The 18,645-nt window shown below is 44.0% G+C and overlaps 1 protein-coding gene across 2 annotated transcripts in view; it reads left to right on the top strand.

The window, feature by feature from the left end:
* PNPLA7 (patatin like phospholipase domain containing 7) overlaps nucleotides 1-18,645 on the top strand; it is a 126,399-nt gene that overhangs the window by 15,303 nt on the left and 92,451 nt on the right. Inside the window, exons 10-17 of one of the 2 annotated variants that reach the window (XM_038155911.1) lie at nucleotides 878-1,006; nucleotides 2,317-2,397; nucleotides 2,919-3,063; nucleotides 4,004-4,096; nucleotides 8,706-8,806; nucleotides 9,775-9,921; nucleotides 14,169-14,246; nucleotides 15,086-15,291. In XM_038155911.1, the coding sequence (XP_038011839.1) occupies nucleotides 878-1,006; nucleotides 2,317-2,397; nucleotides 2,919-3,063; nucleotides 4,004-4,096; nucleotides 8,706-8,806; nucleotides 9,775-9,921; nucleotides 14,169-14,246; nucleotides 15,086-15,291 (980 nt within the window). The remainder of the gene's footprint in view (nucleotides 1-877; nucleotides 1,007-2,316; nucleotides 2,398-2,918; nucleotides 3,064-4,003; nucleotides 4,097-8,705; nucleotides 8,807-9,774; nucleotides 9,922-14,168; nucleotides 14,247-15,085; nucleotides 15,292-18,645) is intronic. The other variant, XM_038155910.1, reaches the window with a different exon arrangement.

An 18,645-nucleotide genomic window follows, 5' to 3' on the forward strand; every position in this document is an offset into this window, starting at 1 on the left:
TTTCTTCCTCTTGCAGCTCTTGTGCTGCAAAAAGGCTCATTTTATCTTATAAATACTGTGTAAATCAATATTTCATGGATTTTAAATTAATTTATGAGTTAGAGATGTTGTTTCCAGCATTTATTAAGTTGGTGAAAGGGATATTTTCTGTCTTTTTATCCAAGTATTTTGCAGTAGATTTTTGTTAAAATCTATTCTGATTTAAGGGGAAAAATCCAAATCCAGAGTCTTGCCTTCCAGTGTGAAAAAAATCTCTGTATTCTACCCACTTTTTGTTAGTTTTTTAGTTCTCCATCTGTTCTTTGAGCGGGATGGTCTAGACCCACTTTGTCTCCAGTAAAGTGAAGCTGTTTGGCTTTGTCACATGGAATATTTAAAGTGGATATATATATGAAAAAATGTGTATATATATCTTGAAACACAAGAAGTCTGCCTGTCTTTTGGCTTCCTCCATTATGTCTGTAATTGCTGTACAATTTTGTTGTGTTTTTCACTGGTTGTGTGAGTCTGGGGTTGTTTATGCATCAAATAACTTGGTTGTTAGCACAGATAATAAAATCAACAGACCCTCTTTTCTCTGCAGCCTTCACTAGCTGGGATTTCAAAGGCTGGCTCTGGAATTCAGCTGTGTCAGAGCTGAGATCCTGGCACTTCCCTCACCCTGATCCAGCTCCCTGGAGCTCTCATTTCCCTGCCCTGTCTCTAATGCAGCTGTGAATTCACCCTCATCACACCCCCGTGGTTGTGGAGCACCAGCTCAAGGCTCTTTGTGGTCAGAAGTGTCTGTCAGACACAGACAGCAGCAAAGCAGGAATCTGGGAGGAATTGGCATGGATCGTTGATGGATTAACCCCCTGTCTCTGGAACTTTCTCTTAGGGTCACCCTGCTCCCTATAAAACCGTCTCGGCCCGAGCAGCCTCTCCATCCACAATACTGAGGCTTCCAGCCAGTGCCTTCCAGGATGTGTTCCAGAAATACCCTGAAACCCTTGTGAGGGTGGTGCAGGTAGGTAGAGCTGGGGGGGAAAGAGAACCACTCTCATTTCCAGGTTACAGGAGGATATTTAGAGGCTCAGCAAGCTCATCATCCATCCTTTGGTAGATAGGGAACTGCTCAGCACATCTTATCAAAGTTTGGACTTGTTCTGCTTTTCTCCTGGCTGTTGAGCCCTAGACTTAATAATCCAGTACTATCCCAAACAGGAAAAAATAACATATGTATCTGTATATCTCCATTAATTAAGTTTCTGTGTGTGTGGTACCTTCATCAATCAGCCAGACCTGCAGTGTGAGTCTGTTGATCCTGGGGGAATAGAAAGGTGCTGGTGTGGGCTCTGCAGCTTGGAGTGCACCAGGAGGGCTCCAGAATGGCTGAGAGTCATGAACAGACTGTCACATGTCCTGAAACAGGACTGCTGGACCCTCAGGAGCTGTTTGGTGAGGGCTGATGCTTTGGAAGGGTCACAAAATTTGGACTGACACGTGAATTTTCACTCTAGAGGCCTCTGTCAGCACCTGAGGGAAGAGCTGTGCTTTGTGTCAGTTGTGTTCGCCTTCTGCTGCTTTGCAGAGGCTCAGACAGCTCTCCAGGGAGCACCTGCTGCAGGTGGGAGGTGGTGCAGGGATCAGATTAAGGATTTCCAGGGGTGGTGCCTTGTCCCACAGGTGTAGCAGCCGCAGGGTGACCCCACGAGTCACTCTGGGCTGTCCTTTTGCTTTGCCATCACTTCTAAATCTGTTTGTCCTTGCAAACTGTTCTGGTCTCTGGATGATTTATGAGCAACACATGAACCTCCTCATACTGCTGGTTGAAGGAGAACAGATCATTAACACCAAATTAATTTGCTCTGTGAGAGCTGATAAAAAAGAGGGGATGGCTCCGGAGTGGGAATTAGCTGGCAGGACAGAGGAAGGTGCCACTGATTCCAGTGTTAGCTTTGAGTGCTTGTGGGGCAGTGGGACAGGTTCTCTATGGGGAGAGCTGGAATAATTTTTTTAATGAAGAGGAAAACTGGACACAAATGCTTCTATTTCAAGGCATTTTACTATTGATGTTTATGGGAAACAAAAAGCATTTGGTGTTTGGGAGTGTAAGACTTCGGATTCTCCTGCCATCAAATGATTGTGAAGTAATTGGTAAATCATTTGAATCTCTCTCAATTTATCAGCTGCTAAAAAGGAATTTCAGCTTAGGGTACAGTCTGTATTTTATAGAATGCTTTCAGGTACCCTGGTGCATGATTGTGTCTAAATGCCAGAACGAGTGTGGGAGAATGCTAAATCCAATGCTGTCGCTTCTTTGTTCCCCGCTTGCAGATCATCATGGTGAGGCTGCAGAGGGTGACATTCCTGGCCTTGCACAACTACCTGGGGCTGACCACGGAGCTCTTCAGCTGTGTAAGTTTTGTCAGGCCCTCTCCTCTCCTGACAGGGCACACAGAAGTTTTCCTTCTGCCAGAAGGTCATAAAGCAAATGCTACATATTAATTTCATAATGACGGTGCTTGAGGACTGAGGCACTTGTATAACCAGCCCATAAAACCCAGCCTACACTGACGCCTGGGGAATTGGTGGGGAGGCTTAAACTTCCCAAGTGCATCATTCCACGGTGATGAGTGTGCTCTGCTGGTGCTTCAGCACTTCTGATGTTTGCTGATGATGTCACCTCTGCCTGGAGCAGTGGGGAAAATGCTGCACCCGTGGTGGCAGAGGGGCAGGGAATGCTCAGAGTGTCAAGCTGGGAGTCCCCAGGCCCTGCTGGGATGCCCTGAGGGAGCTGCAGATCCCAGGCAAGCCACCCTTGGGGATCTGGGACTTACGAGCACAAGCTGAGTGGTTTCTGAGGGTCTGTGCAGGCTCCAGGGTGTGGAACTCGTGCCAGGGGGTGGCTGATGTTTGCTTGTCCTCCCTGCTCCCAGCAGAGCCAGGGCACCCCTCTGATCTCCGTGAGCAGCGTCACCGCTGGAGGCAGTGCCGGCAAGGTGGGGAAGAGACAAACACCCAGTGCTTTGGAGGAGGAGCGTGGAGAGAAGCTTGAAAAATCTGGGGAAGCGCTGGAAATGGGTAATGCTTCTGGCAACATGGAGGAGCTGTCCTCTGGGATCTTATTTAACTTTTGTACTACTCACAGAATCCCAGCCTGTGGTGTCCCCTGGGGCCTTCTTACACCCTGGTCATCCCCTGCTGGTCCTAGCATGGAACCCCACACTGGCTTGGGTTGGGAAGGACCTTAAAGCCCATCCAGTGCCACCCCCTGCCATGGCAGGGACACCTCCCACTGTCCCAGGCTGCTCCAAGCCCTGTCCAGCCTGGCCTTGGGCACTGCCAGGGATCCAGGGGCAGCCCCAGCTGCTCTGGGCACCCTGTGCCAGGGCCTCACTGCCCTTAACAGTAAATAATTTCCTCCCCAAATCCAGTCTAACCCTGCCCTCCTTCAGCTTGAGGTCATTCCCCTGTGTCTTTTCACAATCCACTGTTGATATCACTGCTATTGATCAGAAGATTTTTATTTTACCAGAGTAGTTGAAGGAATGTCTTTGATTCATTTCAGGTCTGAAGCCTTTGGATAGTTCTTAGCTTCAATGGGGAAATATTACTGTGTTGTTAATGATATTGAGGGATGAAGGAAAGGGGAAAAATAAGTGACTCCTCATTTTGAATGCAGAGAGGGAGTTGGGAAGATTCAGCACTCTAGACACCAGCAGAAGAATTGCTGGATATGTGTCTTTTCAGCCTAAAGACTCAGTACTGAAGGTAAAGCCAGGAAAATAGATGGAGTTGAATTTTGGCTCTGCAGATGGAAAAATTAAATTAAATTTTAAAAAAATTAAAAATTAAAACCAAGAAAAAGATTTAATTTAATAATAAATTTAGTATTTAATGTCAGTGTTTCAGAATCTTTAAGTCAGCCTTTAATAGTGGGTAGTTAAAGGTTCTTAGTGTTAGTGAAATTTGCTTTATTAGGGGATAGCTTGTGTTTACAACATTTGTTTTTAAATTTCAGACATGTTGAGGATTTCTAGTGCAGAAAACTCTGAGCATGTTTTCAGAAGAAGCCTTTCATCACCTCCCTATGCAGGCTCTACAGAGGCTCCTAGTAAGTAGTGCTTGGCAAAATTGTGGGGAATATGTAATTTATCTAATCACGGGGGAAACCACATGATCTCTGGAGTGCTGGGTTAGATAATTTTCCTGTTTATGGTGGATAATCATCTTGCAGTCCTGTTCATGGTAGATAATCATCTTGCAGTGGTGCTGCTTCCTAACTCATTGGTCAAAAAATTATTTAGTAACAAATGGACTATTATCCCAGAGAGCATTCCCTTGCTGTCATTATCAGCAATGGGGAACGTCATTTGGCTACCTAGACCTGCAAATGAAGAGCTTTATTAATTGATATTACTGAAACAAACTGAATTATGATGATAGGCCATCATCTTTCACATAAAAGATGACACACGTTTCTTGCTTGGCTGATTGTCCCAAAAAGCACATTACATTGCTTTGCTGCTTTTAGAGGAATGTTCTTTAGAGAGGATAATAAAGGTGATGGATCATGGGATGCTCTGAGGAGACATTTATGAGGCTGAGCTGCTTTGATGCTGCAGTATCATTTTGGGGAACTTCAGTTACTCCACTGTAGACATTTTCCTCTGGGTCTTGTGTTTAGAGCAGCTTTGTGCTTCAAGGTGGAAAAACTTTGTGCTTCAAGATGGAGTTCTTGTGGGAATCACAGAGCACAGGCATCTAACAGTCTCTGTTAGATGAGTAATAAATTAACCACTGTCAGGGAATTCCAAGCTCATGCTCAGGTACTGTTAATAGAGAAATGTTTAATCGGTGGAATAAATGTGCCCTGGGTACTTTGGAAGATGCTTTTATTGCTCACCATGTCTGTTAAGTGACTTAGGAGAAAGGAACATACTGTGAGGGGTTGAAGGGTTTGGAGACAAGGAAGAAGGAGGGAGCCAGGCTGAGGGGGCCCTGAGCTCTGAGAGCTTTCCCTAGTGGAAGGGTTGTGTCACTTGTTGCTGCCACACAAAGCTGCTGGTGTGCACAGAGGAGAGCAATGGGGAGTTCCTTCAGTTTTAACACTGGAGGGCTCATTTGTTTCCTCTTCAGTTCCTCTGGGCAAGTGTAAAGGGTCCAACTTAGATTTTCCGTAGTTTCCATATTACTGTCCAGAGGGGTGGGTGTGGTGGAGAAATAGGATTTTGTTTGGGGTGAGTAGATCATCTTTCTAAGCCAGGGAGACAAATGAAGGGAAATCACTGACTGACCCACACAAGACTTGGCTTGATCTTCATGTGTGTGAGGTTGTTTTACACTAGGAATTATAAAATGCACCAGCAGACTTGATTCAGTGGTAAATTAATTAATCCTTGCCCTGAACACAGCCCCTTCCCCGAGGTGAATGAGGCAGTTCAGTGAGCTCTGCCTGTGCAGCCCTGTGACATTCTCAGGGACAGTCCTTGTGTGTTCTTAGGAGCTTTACTGTGGAAGGATCCCTGCAAACCTCTCAGTGGGTATGTCCATTTGTCCTTCCTTTCTCCTTTTATGTGTCATAAAAGCTATGCCAAGGTACACAGAGCTTAGCAGATAGAGAGAACTAATTTTTACTGACAGAAGGAGCATATCTAATTGGGTAATTATGATTTGCCTCAGTTAATAGAGCTGATTTCTTTTCACTGTTTAGCTTACACAGAAAGTGTCTTGATGTCTGTAATGAAAAGATCAAGATACTGCTTCAGATTCTATTCCACTGCGTACTGTGTGTTCAGACTCCATGGAATATTGATCATGTTTATTATTAATTCAGAGAGGAGAAAAGTGTTAGAGTCATACAAGTGCTGTTATCTCAACATCTCCTTGATTTGCTTGTTGTTAGAATTAATAAACACTGCTAAAAATTGCTTTGGGAGAAAACACTTCTGCCTCAGTTGCTCCTGGGGCTGGCTGTAGTCTGTTCTGGCTTTTTGTGTAGTTATCTAGCTTGAAGCGTAACAGATGAGGGAATGGGATTCTGCCAGCTCAGGCTACTCTGCTTTATAAATGTAGTAACTTTGGGTGGAGAAAGATAGAGTTAATTCATGGAAGCATCTGGGCTGGGGGACAGGGGAATTAGAAAGCAGAAATAAAACAGCAGGGCCTTTTGGATGTAACAACTCTACCCCTTCATTGTCCCTGGAAGTAAGTTTTCCTAACTCTATTTTTAAGGTTAAACAGCAGTTTTCTTTCATTGTTTTGGTGGTTTTTTCCTCAAAGAGTTGGAGAAGGTGCTGTTCCCCCAGAGCCTTGATGTGTGGCACGTGGCACTGGCAGAAGGTGGCAGGGAAGGCACCTTCTCTACCCAACCTGGCCTTGAATGTTTTTGTGTTGTTGTTGTTTAATTTACAGTAGATGTTTCAGTAGATGTTAGTGGCCATCAAGTCATTTCATTGCACACCTTGAAATTCTGCGGAGATTCCCTTGGTGAGCAATGGGAAATCAGCATTCCTGTTTGTTTTTATTTTATGGCTTGTTAGTTCTGATGACAATCAACTTTGGGTCAGCTTGTTGGGTTTCTTGTTCGGAGGCTGATCATTAAACTTTATTATGATCCCAGTGGCAGGTTTGATTGTTTATATTTGTAGATCACAGAATTATGGTTAAGGTTGGAAAAGACCTTTAAGATCTTGAAGTCCAACTGCCAGGCCAGCACCACCCCGTGTTCACCACTAAACCATGTCCCCAAGTGTCACACCCACATGTTCTTTGAACACTTCCAGGGCTAGTGACTCCATCCCTGCCCTGGGCAGCCTGTGCCAGTATTTTACAACCCCTTCCATGGAAAGATTTTTCCTAATATCTAATCTAAACCTCCCCTGGCAGAACTCAAGGCCATTTTCTCAAGATGACGTGGAAAGAGTACTCTGAGGTAGATCTGAATATTTGTGGCAGTGGGATTCTTCCCTTGGCCTGGCTGGAGTGGGAGATAGGAGTCAAGCCCTTCTGAAATAAAAACTGTGGTTTTGATATTCAGTTTATGGAATTCAGCCCTTCATGGTAGGGTGGTATTGTCACATGGTCATAGATCACAATGGTCTAAATTCTGGTTCCAAAAGCCAGCTTCCCAAAGCTTGGGGCAATCCTGGGCAAATTCAAGTGCTTGCCTCTTGGGAAGGAAGGTGGGGAAAGAATGCAGAATTAAAAATTTGAATTTTTTAGGTGACAGAATTTACCACTCAGGAGAGATAATTGCTTTTCCAGAGGGCCCCCCAGCTTATTCCTGAGCAGCAATCTGTATTTATAAAAACAAAAGTATAAGAACAATGTAGTGACTAAAAGGTATAAGGAAGAAAAGGTAAACTTTTCTGAATAGTCAACTTTGGAGATATAATTTCATCCTTATTTCTATGCCTAATATTATAGATTTATTTGTTAAAGGAAATTGCAATTTCTGCATGATTCTTAAACTCAACTGTAAATCTTCAGGCTGTGGGAATCCTGCTCAAGGTTTTCAAATAGGAGGAGTTTCCCAGTTTGCATTATTGATTAGCTCAGAAAAGTTCCTGGAAGGTGAATGGGACAGCCAAGGACCTAATGTAATTAAGATGTATTAAAATTGGGAAGTAAGGAATGGAAGTTGTATTGACTTCAAATTCATGAATTAAATAAGTGAGAACTCTAAGGGAATTTCTTATGTAACTTTCAGCACCACAATTTGTACAAGTTGTAGAAAAGATTTGAAATTATTGGGGGCAAAATACTTTGTGTGGAGAGACTTAAGAGAAGTTGCTGATCGTAATTTTCACCCTATGAAATGGCAATTAATTGGGTGCAAAAAAATTTCTTTAGTTTGGTGAAAAAAAATATTACTAAGAATAATTTCCTGAAAACAATGAGGAAAATTTGGTGGATTTGCCTTTTCCTGGCTGCTGCTGCTATTATTATTATAATTATAATTATAATTATTATTATTGTTATTATTACTACTACTACTATTGTAATAACTGTCTGATGTTTTTGCTGTGTCCCTCCCCCTGAGCAGAGCCTGGTTCTAGGGGATAAAAGGTGACCTGGATTGATAAAGAAAGGACAGCTACATCCTGGGCACTGTGACTTCCAAGGATGTGGAACTGAATAGAAAATATGCTTCATTTTTCCAAAAAGGCTTATAAAATAAATAAGATTTCTTCAGCAGATCCCACCTTTTGTACAAGCCCATCAATATCTAGAAGGAGCATCAGATGAGCTCAGAGGGTGAGCTGCTCTCACAGATGAGGAAATTGGCCCCTGAAACTTAATGTTAAGCCTATGAAGGACTTCAGGGATTTGTAGAGTATTGAAGATAAGATGCAGCAGCTGATCTGAACCATCAGCAGCATCCCCTCAGGCAGTTTTGCAGAAAGCCATGAAAAACACCTCAAAGTTTCAAGTCATCAGGAGTTCCCTCTCTCCAGTGCTCTGCCAATTCTCAGCAGACAAAAAGCTCCACAACAAATCTCCAAATAATGACTGTACTCTGTGCAACAGTGAGTGTGGGAATTCTGGGATGTGTCATATGCCTGAGCTGACATGGGAGGATTTAAAGTGCCAGGTCAAAAGGAGCTGGGAAGTAACAGGAACATGAAGGTGCAAAGTTGCTCCCCTTGGTGTGTTACCTGCTGTTTCTGAGAAGCTGCAGTGCAGGAGGTGCTCACAGCAGGATTTTTTCTTGCTTGCAGACAATTCCAGCGGTGCCAAGTCCGACATGGACATGGCCTACGAGAGGGCCCGGGTGCACCTGGCCCCCGAGGACGCTGCCGGCAGCCCCAGCGTGGCCAAGGTGGGTCTGCTCCTCCCCAGAGCCCAGCCTGCTTCCTGCCCTGCCCTTCCTGCCCTGCCCTTCCTCACCTCCTTCTGCTTGCAGTCATGTACAGGTTTTCTTCCTGCCTGCAAAACGCTGCCCTTGTGGCTCTCTGTGAGTTGGGATGTTTGGATTTACAGAATGGCTTGGGTTGGAAGGCACCTCTGAAGCCCAGCTGGTCCAATCCCCCTGCCATGGCCAGGGACACCTTCTGTACACCACCCAACCTAGCCTTGAATGTTTTTGTGTTACTTTTTTTAACTTAGAGGTGTTTCAGTAGATGTTAGTGGCCGTCAAGTCATTTTATTGCACACTTTGAAATTCTGTGGAGATTCCCTTGGTGAGCAATGGGAAACCACTGCTGCAAGTTTTTATGTATTTTCTTCCCCTGACTCATGAAATGGATTATTTGGATTTGTCAGACCATGCTCTATTTGTGAGAGGTCCTTTACAGCAAGGAATTAAAAACTTGTATCAGCTCTAGGTTTCCAGTCATGATTTATAAATGAGTTTTTATTTTTGTGGTCTGCTTTTTACAAATCCTGATCTGGAAGTCAAGAGCACAAAAACCCTCTTGAATTGTAGACCTGCACCTTAAAATCTGGAATGAAAGTGTTGCTCACTGTGACCTTGGCAGACATTTTATCTTTTCCTCCATCTTTGTGTACAGGGTTGGTAAAGTTTTAGTTCCATCAAGCTGGCAGCAGCCCAGTTTGTGAAGTCTCTCATTCCTTCCCTTTCACAAGCTGTGATGAGTAACTTTGTTTGATTTGAGTGTCAGGCTGTGCAGAAAAATGCAGGGATAATGAAGTTAGGAAGCTGTTGCTTTTCTGGAAACCTAGATTTCTTTTTTTGCAGACCACCAATTGTGGTGGGTAGAGAATGCAGACGATAAAGGCCAGTTTTGATGTTTAACCTGATCCTTGATGTGTTTCTTCTCTTTGCAGTCGATATTGAAGAAGACAGTGACAGTGACAGAAACTCCTTCCGCAGTTTTCCATTACAGTGCTGTGCAGGACTCCTGTAACAGCAAACACATTGATGCCATTGTGGAAGCAGCAAAGAAAGACCTCTCAACCCTGATGAAACTTGATGTGAGTTATTGCAAGGGGAACTGGCTTTGCTTTTGCTTTTCATTTCATTCTGCCAGGAAGTGAAAAGTGGATTTGTCTCCTCAGTGTGCTGGAGATGGGCTGGATGTTTTATTCAACAGCCTGTTGAAGTCCTTAGAAGGGTTGAAATGAATTTGAATTATTCTGCCATTTCAACAGACCAGGCTGGAATGCAGTGCATGAATCTGCCCTCTCTGTGTGCAGTTAGCCCTGCAAGCAGCACGTGTGCAGTTCCTGCCACTTCATCCTGTGCTGTCACTGCCTGTGGCAGGTTATCTGAAGGTCCAGGTGATCGCTGAACCCATAAATCCTGGTGGTGCTGCATCCCGGGGAGTTGTTTGGGATTGTCCCTGTACTTTTCCAGGGGCACTGGCAGCATCTCCCAGCTGGGTCCTGTGCCCGTGGCGGGGGCTGTGCCTGATCCCTGCTGAGCTCAGGCCCTGCTGAGCCCCTTGGTGCTGTAAGAAGGATTGAAAATAGTTTTCATCATTCCAGCTGCATTGCATTACAGAGGTGTGTCTGTTCATGTGGATAATCAGACAGTTTGGGAAAGCTCAGCATCTGTCTCAGTCAGCCAGAGACATCCCTGGTTTGTTCCAGCCTGTTCTGCAATAATTCCAGTCTGCTGCTGCTGCCAGAGGCTGGGCACAGCTGCTGCACCTCCTCCCTGCCTTCAGAGCTGTCACCAAACAACACTTGCTAGAACTTAAAAGATTTTACTTGTAAATTTTAGCATTCCTTCCTGACATCCAAAATTATTCCCCTTGCAGCTTCAAAATCCCTGTCAGGGTCTTTCAGCTCCCAGTTGTGAGGCTCGGGGTGGCTGTTCCACATCCTCACTGATCTGAGGTCTCTTAGGCTGCAGGAGCCTTACCTGTCTCATTATGTTAGTTTTCAGGTTTTTTCAGGCATTTATATCCTCCTGAAAGACTACACACTATTTTAGAATAAATTCTTGTTGCAGAAGGAGTAAAGTAGGACTTCATCTATTCTGTTCTTGATCCAACTATCAGATACTATCAGATCATAAGCAAAAATGCCAAGGTTACTGAAGCTCCTGATTACAGCACTTTTCTTTTAGACTAGAATAAATTTCTCAGTAATTACCAAGTAGCAGTTTAGAGATTAAGTTGATTTCAACAGTGTCCTTAAAATGCAGCACCTAATTGGCAGAGTTTGTAACATGAAGATCTAAATAATGGTGAAATAAGGTAGGATTTTCAAGCACCTTTTTCACAAGTTTTTTCAAGCACAGTTTTTCACAAGCAAATCAGATTCTGGTGGGGTGTGGCCAAATGTCAGAAATTGAAAGCTGAATTATTTTTTCCCATGTAGTAATAGCAAAAGTTGATTCTTCTACAGGCAATGCAAGAAGAATCTTTCTGTGTACAAAGTATTTGTGTTCAATGCTGCTTACATTAAAGAAAATAAATTCTTGTAAGGTCTTCTCTTAAAAAAATGAAATGGAAGCATTTTAAATTGTCATTTTTCAGAGCAGCTAATCAAAGTGAATAAAATTGAGATGTTTTGATGACAGATGGTAGCTTTGGGGTTTTTTTGGTTGTTTGGTTTTTTTTTCATGTGACAGAGGATAAATGTCTCTAGAAAGAGAGGCATTATTTCAAATGGCCTTTAGGTATCTGACTTCAGAATTAAAATTTTCTCTTTTTTTCTTTTGTTTTAAGTAACTTGAATTCCTTGGATCTCTGTCATGAATGGTTTGCAATCTCCTACAGTTTTTTATCTGCAGTTATGATGGGGAGGGTTAAGCAGTGTTGCAGGGCATCTCTTCTTTGTGAGTAACACAGGAATTTCCTTTGACAAAAATATTATTTGTCCCAGTTAATTATCGCTGTATTTAAATTGTTTATAACTGGTTTGTGTTTTCACTTCCTACCATAAGCTCCTGTTAATTTCTTACCCAGAAATAACCTCTGTTGCTTCCTAAATTTGCCATTGTAACCAACTTTGTTGAGTTTCCTGCTGCAATCATTTGTTGCAGTCCTGCAAAGAAAGAAACTTGCTGGGAAATGGAGCTTTTTGGGGTAATTATTTCCCTTATTTCCCTAAGAGCTCCTGGCTGGGGGGCTCAGTGCAGGTTTTTAGCCTAAACCCTGTAGCTGTGCCGTGCTGAATTTGGGTTTGCTGGTCTCACCCATTTGAGAGGGACAGGATGGATGTCATTTGTCATCTCTTTTGTTGCTTCACGGGGCAGTGAGAGCCCAGCAAAGGAGGATTCCAAGGTCTGCCTGGAGGTCACTCAGCCCCTCCCATGCCTGAGGCAGAATCAGATACTGCAAAGTCATTTCTGGCAGGTTTTTGGCTGAGCTGTTCTTAAAGATCTCCAATGCTGAGGCTTTCACAGCTCTGAGTACAATCTATCCCAGTACTTAAGTAGTCTTAGACATGGAAACAATCTTGGCAGCAATTTTTTTTTTGAGCTGATGCAGCCTGAAAATGCTCTTGATAAGTAGAGCTCATGGGGGAGCCTGAATTCCCCTGCTGAGAGGTACTTTCAGAGTTACAACTTTGGCTTTAAGAATAGATAATACTATACAACCACAAATGTCTAAATATAGAAAAAACATTATAGAAATTAGTTGAGTTGCTATTGCTGAACTGAAATATTTTGACAGGTGCTTGTCAGGTTCTCTGCATTGGATATGTTCCCATGAAACAGACTGGCTTTAATAAAACTATTTTTGATGAAAATATGTTCTTTTTATCAGCAGTAGGTGTAAAGAATAATTGTGATTATTTCACTTGCACTATTTCTTTTCAACCCAAAATAGAAAAATTCCAGCCTGGCAGAACAATTACACTGGTGGAGTGTTTACATCTCTGCTGTGCTGGTTTCCTGCTGGAATGGAGTTGATGTCTGGGGTCACATTGTGCTCTGCTCTTATGCTCAATTGGTTCTTCTGTGAGTGCAGCTTTTAGTGCTTCTGCCTCTGAGGCAGAGCCTGGGCACAGCCAAACACCCAGGGAAGCTGTGAGAGCCAGAACTGTGCTGCCTCTCTTCAGCCTGACCTGTGCACTCACAACTGATCCTTGTTTTCTGCCCCAGCCCATTCAGGGGTGGTGATCAAATGTTGAATTTCTGAAGATTTATAAGAAAGCTGGAGAGAGACTGTGGGCATGGAGTGACAGGACAAGGAGGAATGGCCTGAAGTTGAGGGAGGGCAGGCTGACATTAAATATTAGGAAGAAATTCTTTATTTGAAGCATGGTGAGACTCTGGCTCAGGATGCTCAGAGCAGCTGTGGCTGCCCCTGGATCCCTGGAAGTGTCCCAGGCCAGGCTGGACATGGGGGTTGGGAGCAGCCTGGGACAGTGGGAGGTGTCCCTGCCTGGACTGGATGAGCTTTAAGGTCCCTTTGAAACCAAACCAGTCTGTGACTGTGTGATTTGCTGGCTTGAGTGAAAGTTATGCCAAAGCAAAGGTGAAGCATTAGGGTTTGATCCTGACTGCATACAGGACCCCAAAGTGTGTGGGCAGTTCTTTGAGGTGGAAAGAAAACTCTCTCCTGTTTGGGTGTCTGGTATGCACTCAGGGTTGTGGTGGTGAAAACAATGTTTGGAAATTCTAGGCTCAGCCAGCTCATCTCCTTGACATTGCAAGGGATTGGGGTCCAAACTGAGGGTGGCTTTTGGGAAGACCCTTTTCTCTCATTTGCTTTTCAGCTGGGAGGGAAATTCCCACTTTTGTCTGTCTGAGCACAGGAGTTGATGAGCTTGGGGAAGCTTTTGTTGTGCAGTGTGTAGGAAAATGTGCTCTGCAGGTACAGCACAGCTGAGCTGTGTGCCCAGGGCTGGCCTGGGACAGAGCCAGTGTTGGATTATCCTGTCCAGTTACTCCATGATACAGAGAGTCCCCTCTAGTTTCACCTTCCTTTGAAAGAAACTCGATGTTTCATGGTTTTCATGCTGGCTGATACAGATCTCTTTTCATTAAAGGCCCTTTAAAGAGTCTGGGGGGAAAATTGATGAATAGAAAATCCTTAAGAATCCAAGTGTGATCAATTAAAATGGATCATACCTTTTTTTCTCTTCTGGAAGCAATATTGGGTGGGTAGAGAAATAGAAAAGTATGTGCCAGATTTTGAAGAGACTGAAGTACTTGTAACATAGTCTTAACTGTTATTCTTATTTGCTTTATTTGGTCACATTCCGGGGCCTTTACTGTGCACAGAGCAGTAAATTGTACCTCCCACCCCTTTCTTCTCCAGAATCCTGCATTGCTGAATGGCAAAGTGACACTGCATCAGGTCACTGCTGGCACTGTGCTGTCCAGGCAGGGAGATCAGGTGAGTCTGGCTCAGTCTGTGCCCCTCCAGGAGGTGTTTATACATATTAATGGCAAATAAAACATTCCCACCTGTCCCCTCCCAATCCACCTCTTCTGGAGGTGACCCCCCCCAGCTCTGGGCCTTCCTGCTCACAGGACTGGACCTGCACCACAGCCAGGGTGGGATTCTGGTGCCTGGGTGTTGTCAGCTCTGATGGACCTCATGGGAAGGTGTGGAGTCATCCTTCATCCTTCCTCAGGAGCTGTGGGGACTGAGAAGCCTTCTATCACACCCTGCACTTTGGGTTTTTATGATGCCACTCAGCTGCAGTAAAGCCCTCATACGAAACCAATCCAGCATTATTTGTTGATAGCAAAATGTGTTTAGGGTATAACAAGCTTTATTTATAATAATCCTGTGTAAATAGAGGAGCTTAAGCAAAGCAGATGATGGGCAGCTCCAGTTGCACTGTTGGGTTCTGCTCTGCTGACCTGCCCTGCCCCTCATCCTGCAGCTGTGATTCCCCATTATCTCCTCCTCTCCACGTTCTGTTGTTATTCCTTGATATCTCAAGATGCAGCCTTCATTTTTCATAACCACCCAAAGAGAAATGCATTTTTCAATATTGTGCCTGCTTAGTTTTAAATATTCATACCCTGCTTTTAATAATTCACTATTGTGTCTTATTTTACCACCTAATTGTTCAAAAGCTATAGGGGAGCTTTCTGGCAAACAGATTGGTCATGATAGCTCTGTCACTGGGATAATTGCTTTTAAAATCTGTGGGGATTTTTATTGAGCTCTTTTTTTGGTTTTTTTTTTTTTTTTTTTTTTGTTTTCCTTCCCGTTTGCTCCAGGATGTCAATGTTTGCTTTGTGGTCTCGGGGATGCTCCATGTGTACCAGAGGAAGATTGACTCTGAGGAAGACACCTGCCTCTTCATCACCCACCCCGGGGAGCTCGTGGGCCAGCTCGCTGTGCTCACTGGGGAGCCCCTGATCTTCACCATCAAGGCCAACAGAGACTGCAGCTTCCTCTCCATCTCCAAGTCCCATTTCTATGAGTGAGTTCTGCCATTCAAACATACGTGGATCTGGGGTTTTAATAGTATTTTTTAGAATTTTTTATGACTTTTTTGAACGAAAGATCAGGGTAGTGACTGTCCCCCTGTGCTGGGTGCTGGTGGGGGGGCACTCATCAAATCCTGGGGTTAATTTTGGGCCCCTCACTTGCAAGAAGGACATGGAGGGGCTGGAGCCCCAGGAGAGGCTGAGGGAGCTGGAAAGGGGCTCAGCCTGGAGAAGAGGAGGCTCAGGGGAGACCTTGTGGTTCTGCACAGCTCCTGACAGGAGGGGACAGCCCAGGTGGGGTTGGGCTCTGCTCCCAGGGAACAGGGACAGGAGGAGAGGAAATGGCCAGGGGAGGTTCATGTTGGATTTTTGGAAAAATTTCTTCGCTGAAAGGGTGGTTGGGTATCTGAACAGGCTGCTCTGGCAGTGTGGAGTCACTGTCCCTGGAGATGTTCAAAACACATGTGAACACCTAAGATGTGGCAATTTGTGATACGGTTTAGTGGGCCTGGAGGTATTCAGTTAAAACTTGGACCTGATGACCTTGGAGGTCTTTTCCAACTGTAATGATGCCATGATTTTAAATCCCAGTGCTGGATGTCTGTGCTGCTGCAGGTGCATCCCACAGCAAACCATGTTTTTATGGGGTGGGTTTAGGTGTGTGGATAAGCTGTGGTCCCTCTGTCAGGTGGTTTAACTCCAGCAAGGAGCAATTCAGGAAACATGGCAATATTAAATGGCTTAGAAAAATGATATTTGTTCAAGGCCTGTAGAGCACTTAACCCAGTGAAGTGGGAATTATGGCCCAAGTTTCATATACTTCATAATTCAAATAAAAAAGTCTGCCCAGAGCCTGCACTTTGCTTGGTTAATTGCTGCATTGCCAGGCCCTTTTTCATGGATTAATTATTCCTTTTTGCTGTAAAACCTCCCCAGTTCTGTTCCCAGACTGAGCTGGGGAGTTGAGTGTGTTATGAGTGATTGTTGTGGGTGTAACTGTGGGGTTTTAATGCTCACTAATAGAACAGGTTAAAGAATAATTCCCCTGTGCAAGACAGGTTCCTTCCTGGACCTTGGAAGTAGCACCTAACTTGGGATTTAATGCTTAAAGGGGAATATAGGTAATTAAAAATGCATTGTGATGGCTGTGGTTAGCCTTGTTGCCAATAATAATGATTAATGCCTTTGATTTATTCTGTGATCTTGTCATTTAGAGTTAGAATTAGTTCACACACATAATTTGTGTCTAATGCACAATTTCCTTTCCTAATCTCCTTTTCCAGCTTCTGGAATGTGCCATGAGTCCTGAGTTACACAGAGCACTTCTGGGGGGTGCTTTGGTTGTGTTTTGTAGGCCATTGTGAAGTCCATCTCTACACAACTTCTGCTTTCTAAGTAATTGTTGTTGTTTGTATTCGTGACCAGCTCTAGCCCAGAATCCTCACTGTGGGATTTTGGTTTCCCCACCCCAGGCAGGAGGCTGCGTGGCTGTGGAGCTGGACCTGCTGTGCTCAGCAGGTGCTTGTTGATGAGCTGTGTTTTTCCCGGACTCTGAGGTGGTTGTCAGTTCTTTGGCCTAATTTCTGAGAGATGCTTCCCACTTGTGCCATTCCGTGTGGTTCCAGGCTGTTTCTCCTAAACAGCCACTTTTTCTCTCTGTCTTTTTCTGCTGTTGTTTTCCTGCTTGTTTCTGGCTTCAAATCTCATTATGTTGTCTCCAGCCAGGCAGATTCCACCTATTCCTCTTTTTTTTTTTCCCCCTTGTTTTTTGCTACTCAGGGCTGGATTCTCTCTCATTCACTGAAGCTCATTTTCCTGAGATTTCTCTTCTCTCTCAAGAACTGAATTACCTCCTGTTAATTTCAGCTTGCCTTTCTGCTTCCATTAACCCCTTACCAGTCAGGGATCAAGGCCCATCAATGTGTCACCTCATCATTATTTTTGGGTCCTTTCCAAATCTTTCTTTTTCTCCTTTAAAGTCTATTATCTGTTCTCTCCATTTTACAAGCTCTGTCATATTCCTAGCATTTCATCTTCACAATTTGTCCTGAAGCCCAGGCTTTATGGCACTTCTGATTCCTGGGCCCATATTTAAAAGTGACATTGGAGAAAGGTTTGAAAAGCATCAAGTTTCTTCTATTGGTTCATTTTTGCTTTGAATTCTATGAGAAAGAATTTACACTAAAATGGCAAAAAGAACTACATGCTATTTTATTAATAAGTTTTTCTATGTTCATAGTTCCACAATGTTCAGCTTTCTCCTTTGCCTGGAATCTTAGAGGAATTATTTTTGTCTTGATTTGTTCATTTTTCTCTTAGCTTACAGAGTAGGTGAAATTTGACAAGAACTCCTGTTATTCTCCAAAATTTCATTCTTCTTTTCCTGTCACGTGTTTCCTCTTTTCCTCTCTGCTGCCATGGAACACTCTGTGCTTTTTCTCAATAATTAATGAGAGGGTGAAGCAGAAAGCACGTGGTCAGTGGTTGTCATGAGGCAAAGACCTCAGCAATGGAAGGAGCTCGGGGTGGAGAAGTGAGTGTTGGATTAAATCCTTCCCATGAAACTCCAGGGCGGGAGCCTTCTTGTGGTGCTGCCATGAGTAAATGGCTGGCTGTAGATGCAGAGTGCCAGTCCAGGGGTGGCACAAGCTGGTGGTGTGGTGAATCCAGGGCTCATTCCATGGAATGTGCCTGCAGTGCTCTCGGTGTGCAGCTCCTGGAGAACGGGAATCAAGTTGTCACCAAGATCTCCTGGGGGAATAAATTCAGGATCTGTGCTACCAGTGGCTCTCTCACATTTTCTGCTTCTGTAAATTTCACACTTTGGAGGCTTAATCATATGCACTTGCCAGAGAAGCAGGAAAGCTTTGGTTTTTATTTGGTCTTGCCAGCTAAGCTGAAAATCCCATCGCAGCCACATCCCCAAGAATATCTGCAGAAACTCCAGACTTTCACGGAAACTACATAGCCCTTATTGTCACACTTGGTGAGCTTTCTAGTGAAGAATCCTCAAAGTCTCTGCAGAAACCTCTGTAGTGCAGAGCTTTGGATTTTAATTTTCCCAGTACCAGTGCCAAACAGAAGAGCAAGGATGTAAATGCCCACGTGAGAGGAAGGAAACTGGGCTGATAATGGGGAAAATACTCTTTTCTCTTCTCTTGCATAAGGGTGGGTCTCACCTTCTGTGTTGATTCTCTTGTAGAAGCTCCATGGAACTGAGGGGCATGAGAGAACTCCAGGCAGAAATAAAAGAAGCCTGTTAGTTTGCATTTTGAATGCATTAAGTATTCAGATATATATTATGAGGGAGGAAAAGAGTAAATGGCTTTTATTGACAACAGCAGACA

The sequence above is a fragment of the Motacilla alba genome, chromosome 17 (genome assembly GCF_015832195.1).
Source record: "Motacilla alba alba isolate MOTALB_02 chromosome 17, Motacilla_alba_V1.0_pri, whole genome shotgun sequence".
NCBI lineage: Eukaryota > Metazoa > Chordata > Aves > Passeriformes > Motacillidae > Motacilla > Motacilla alba.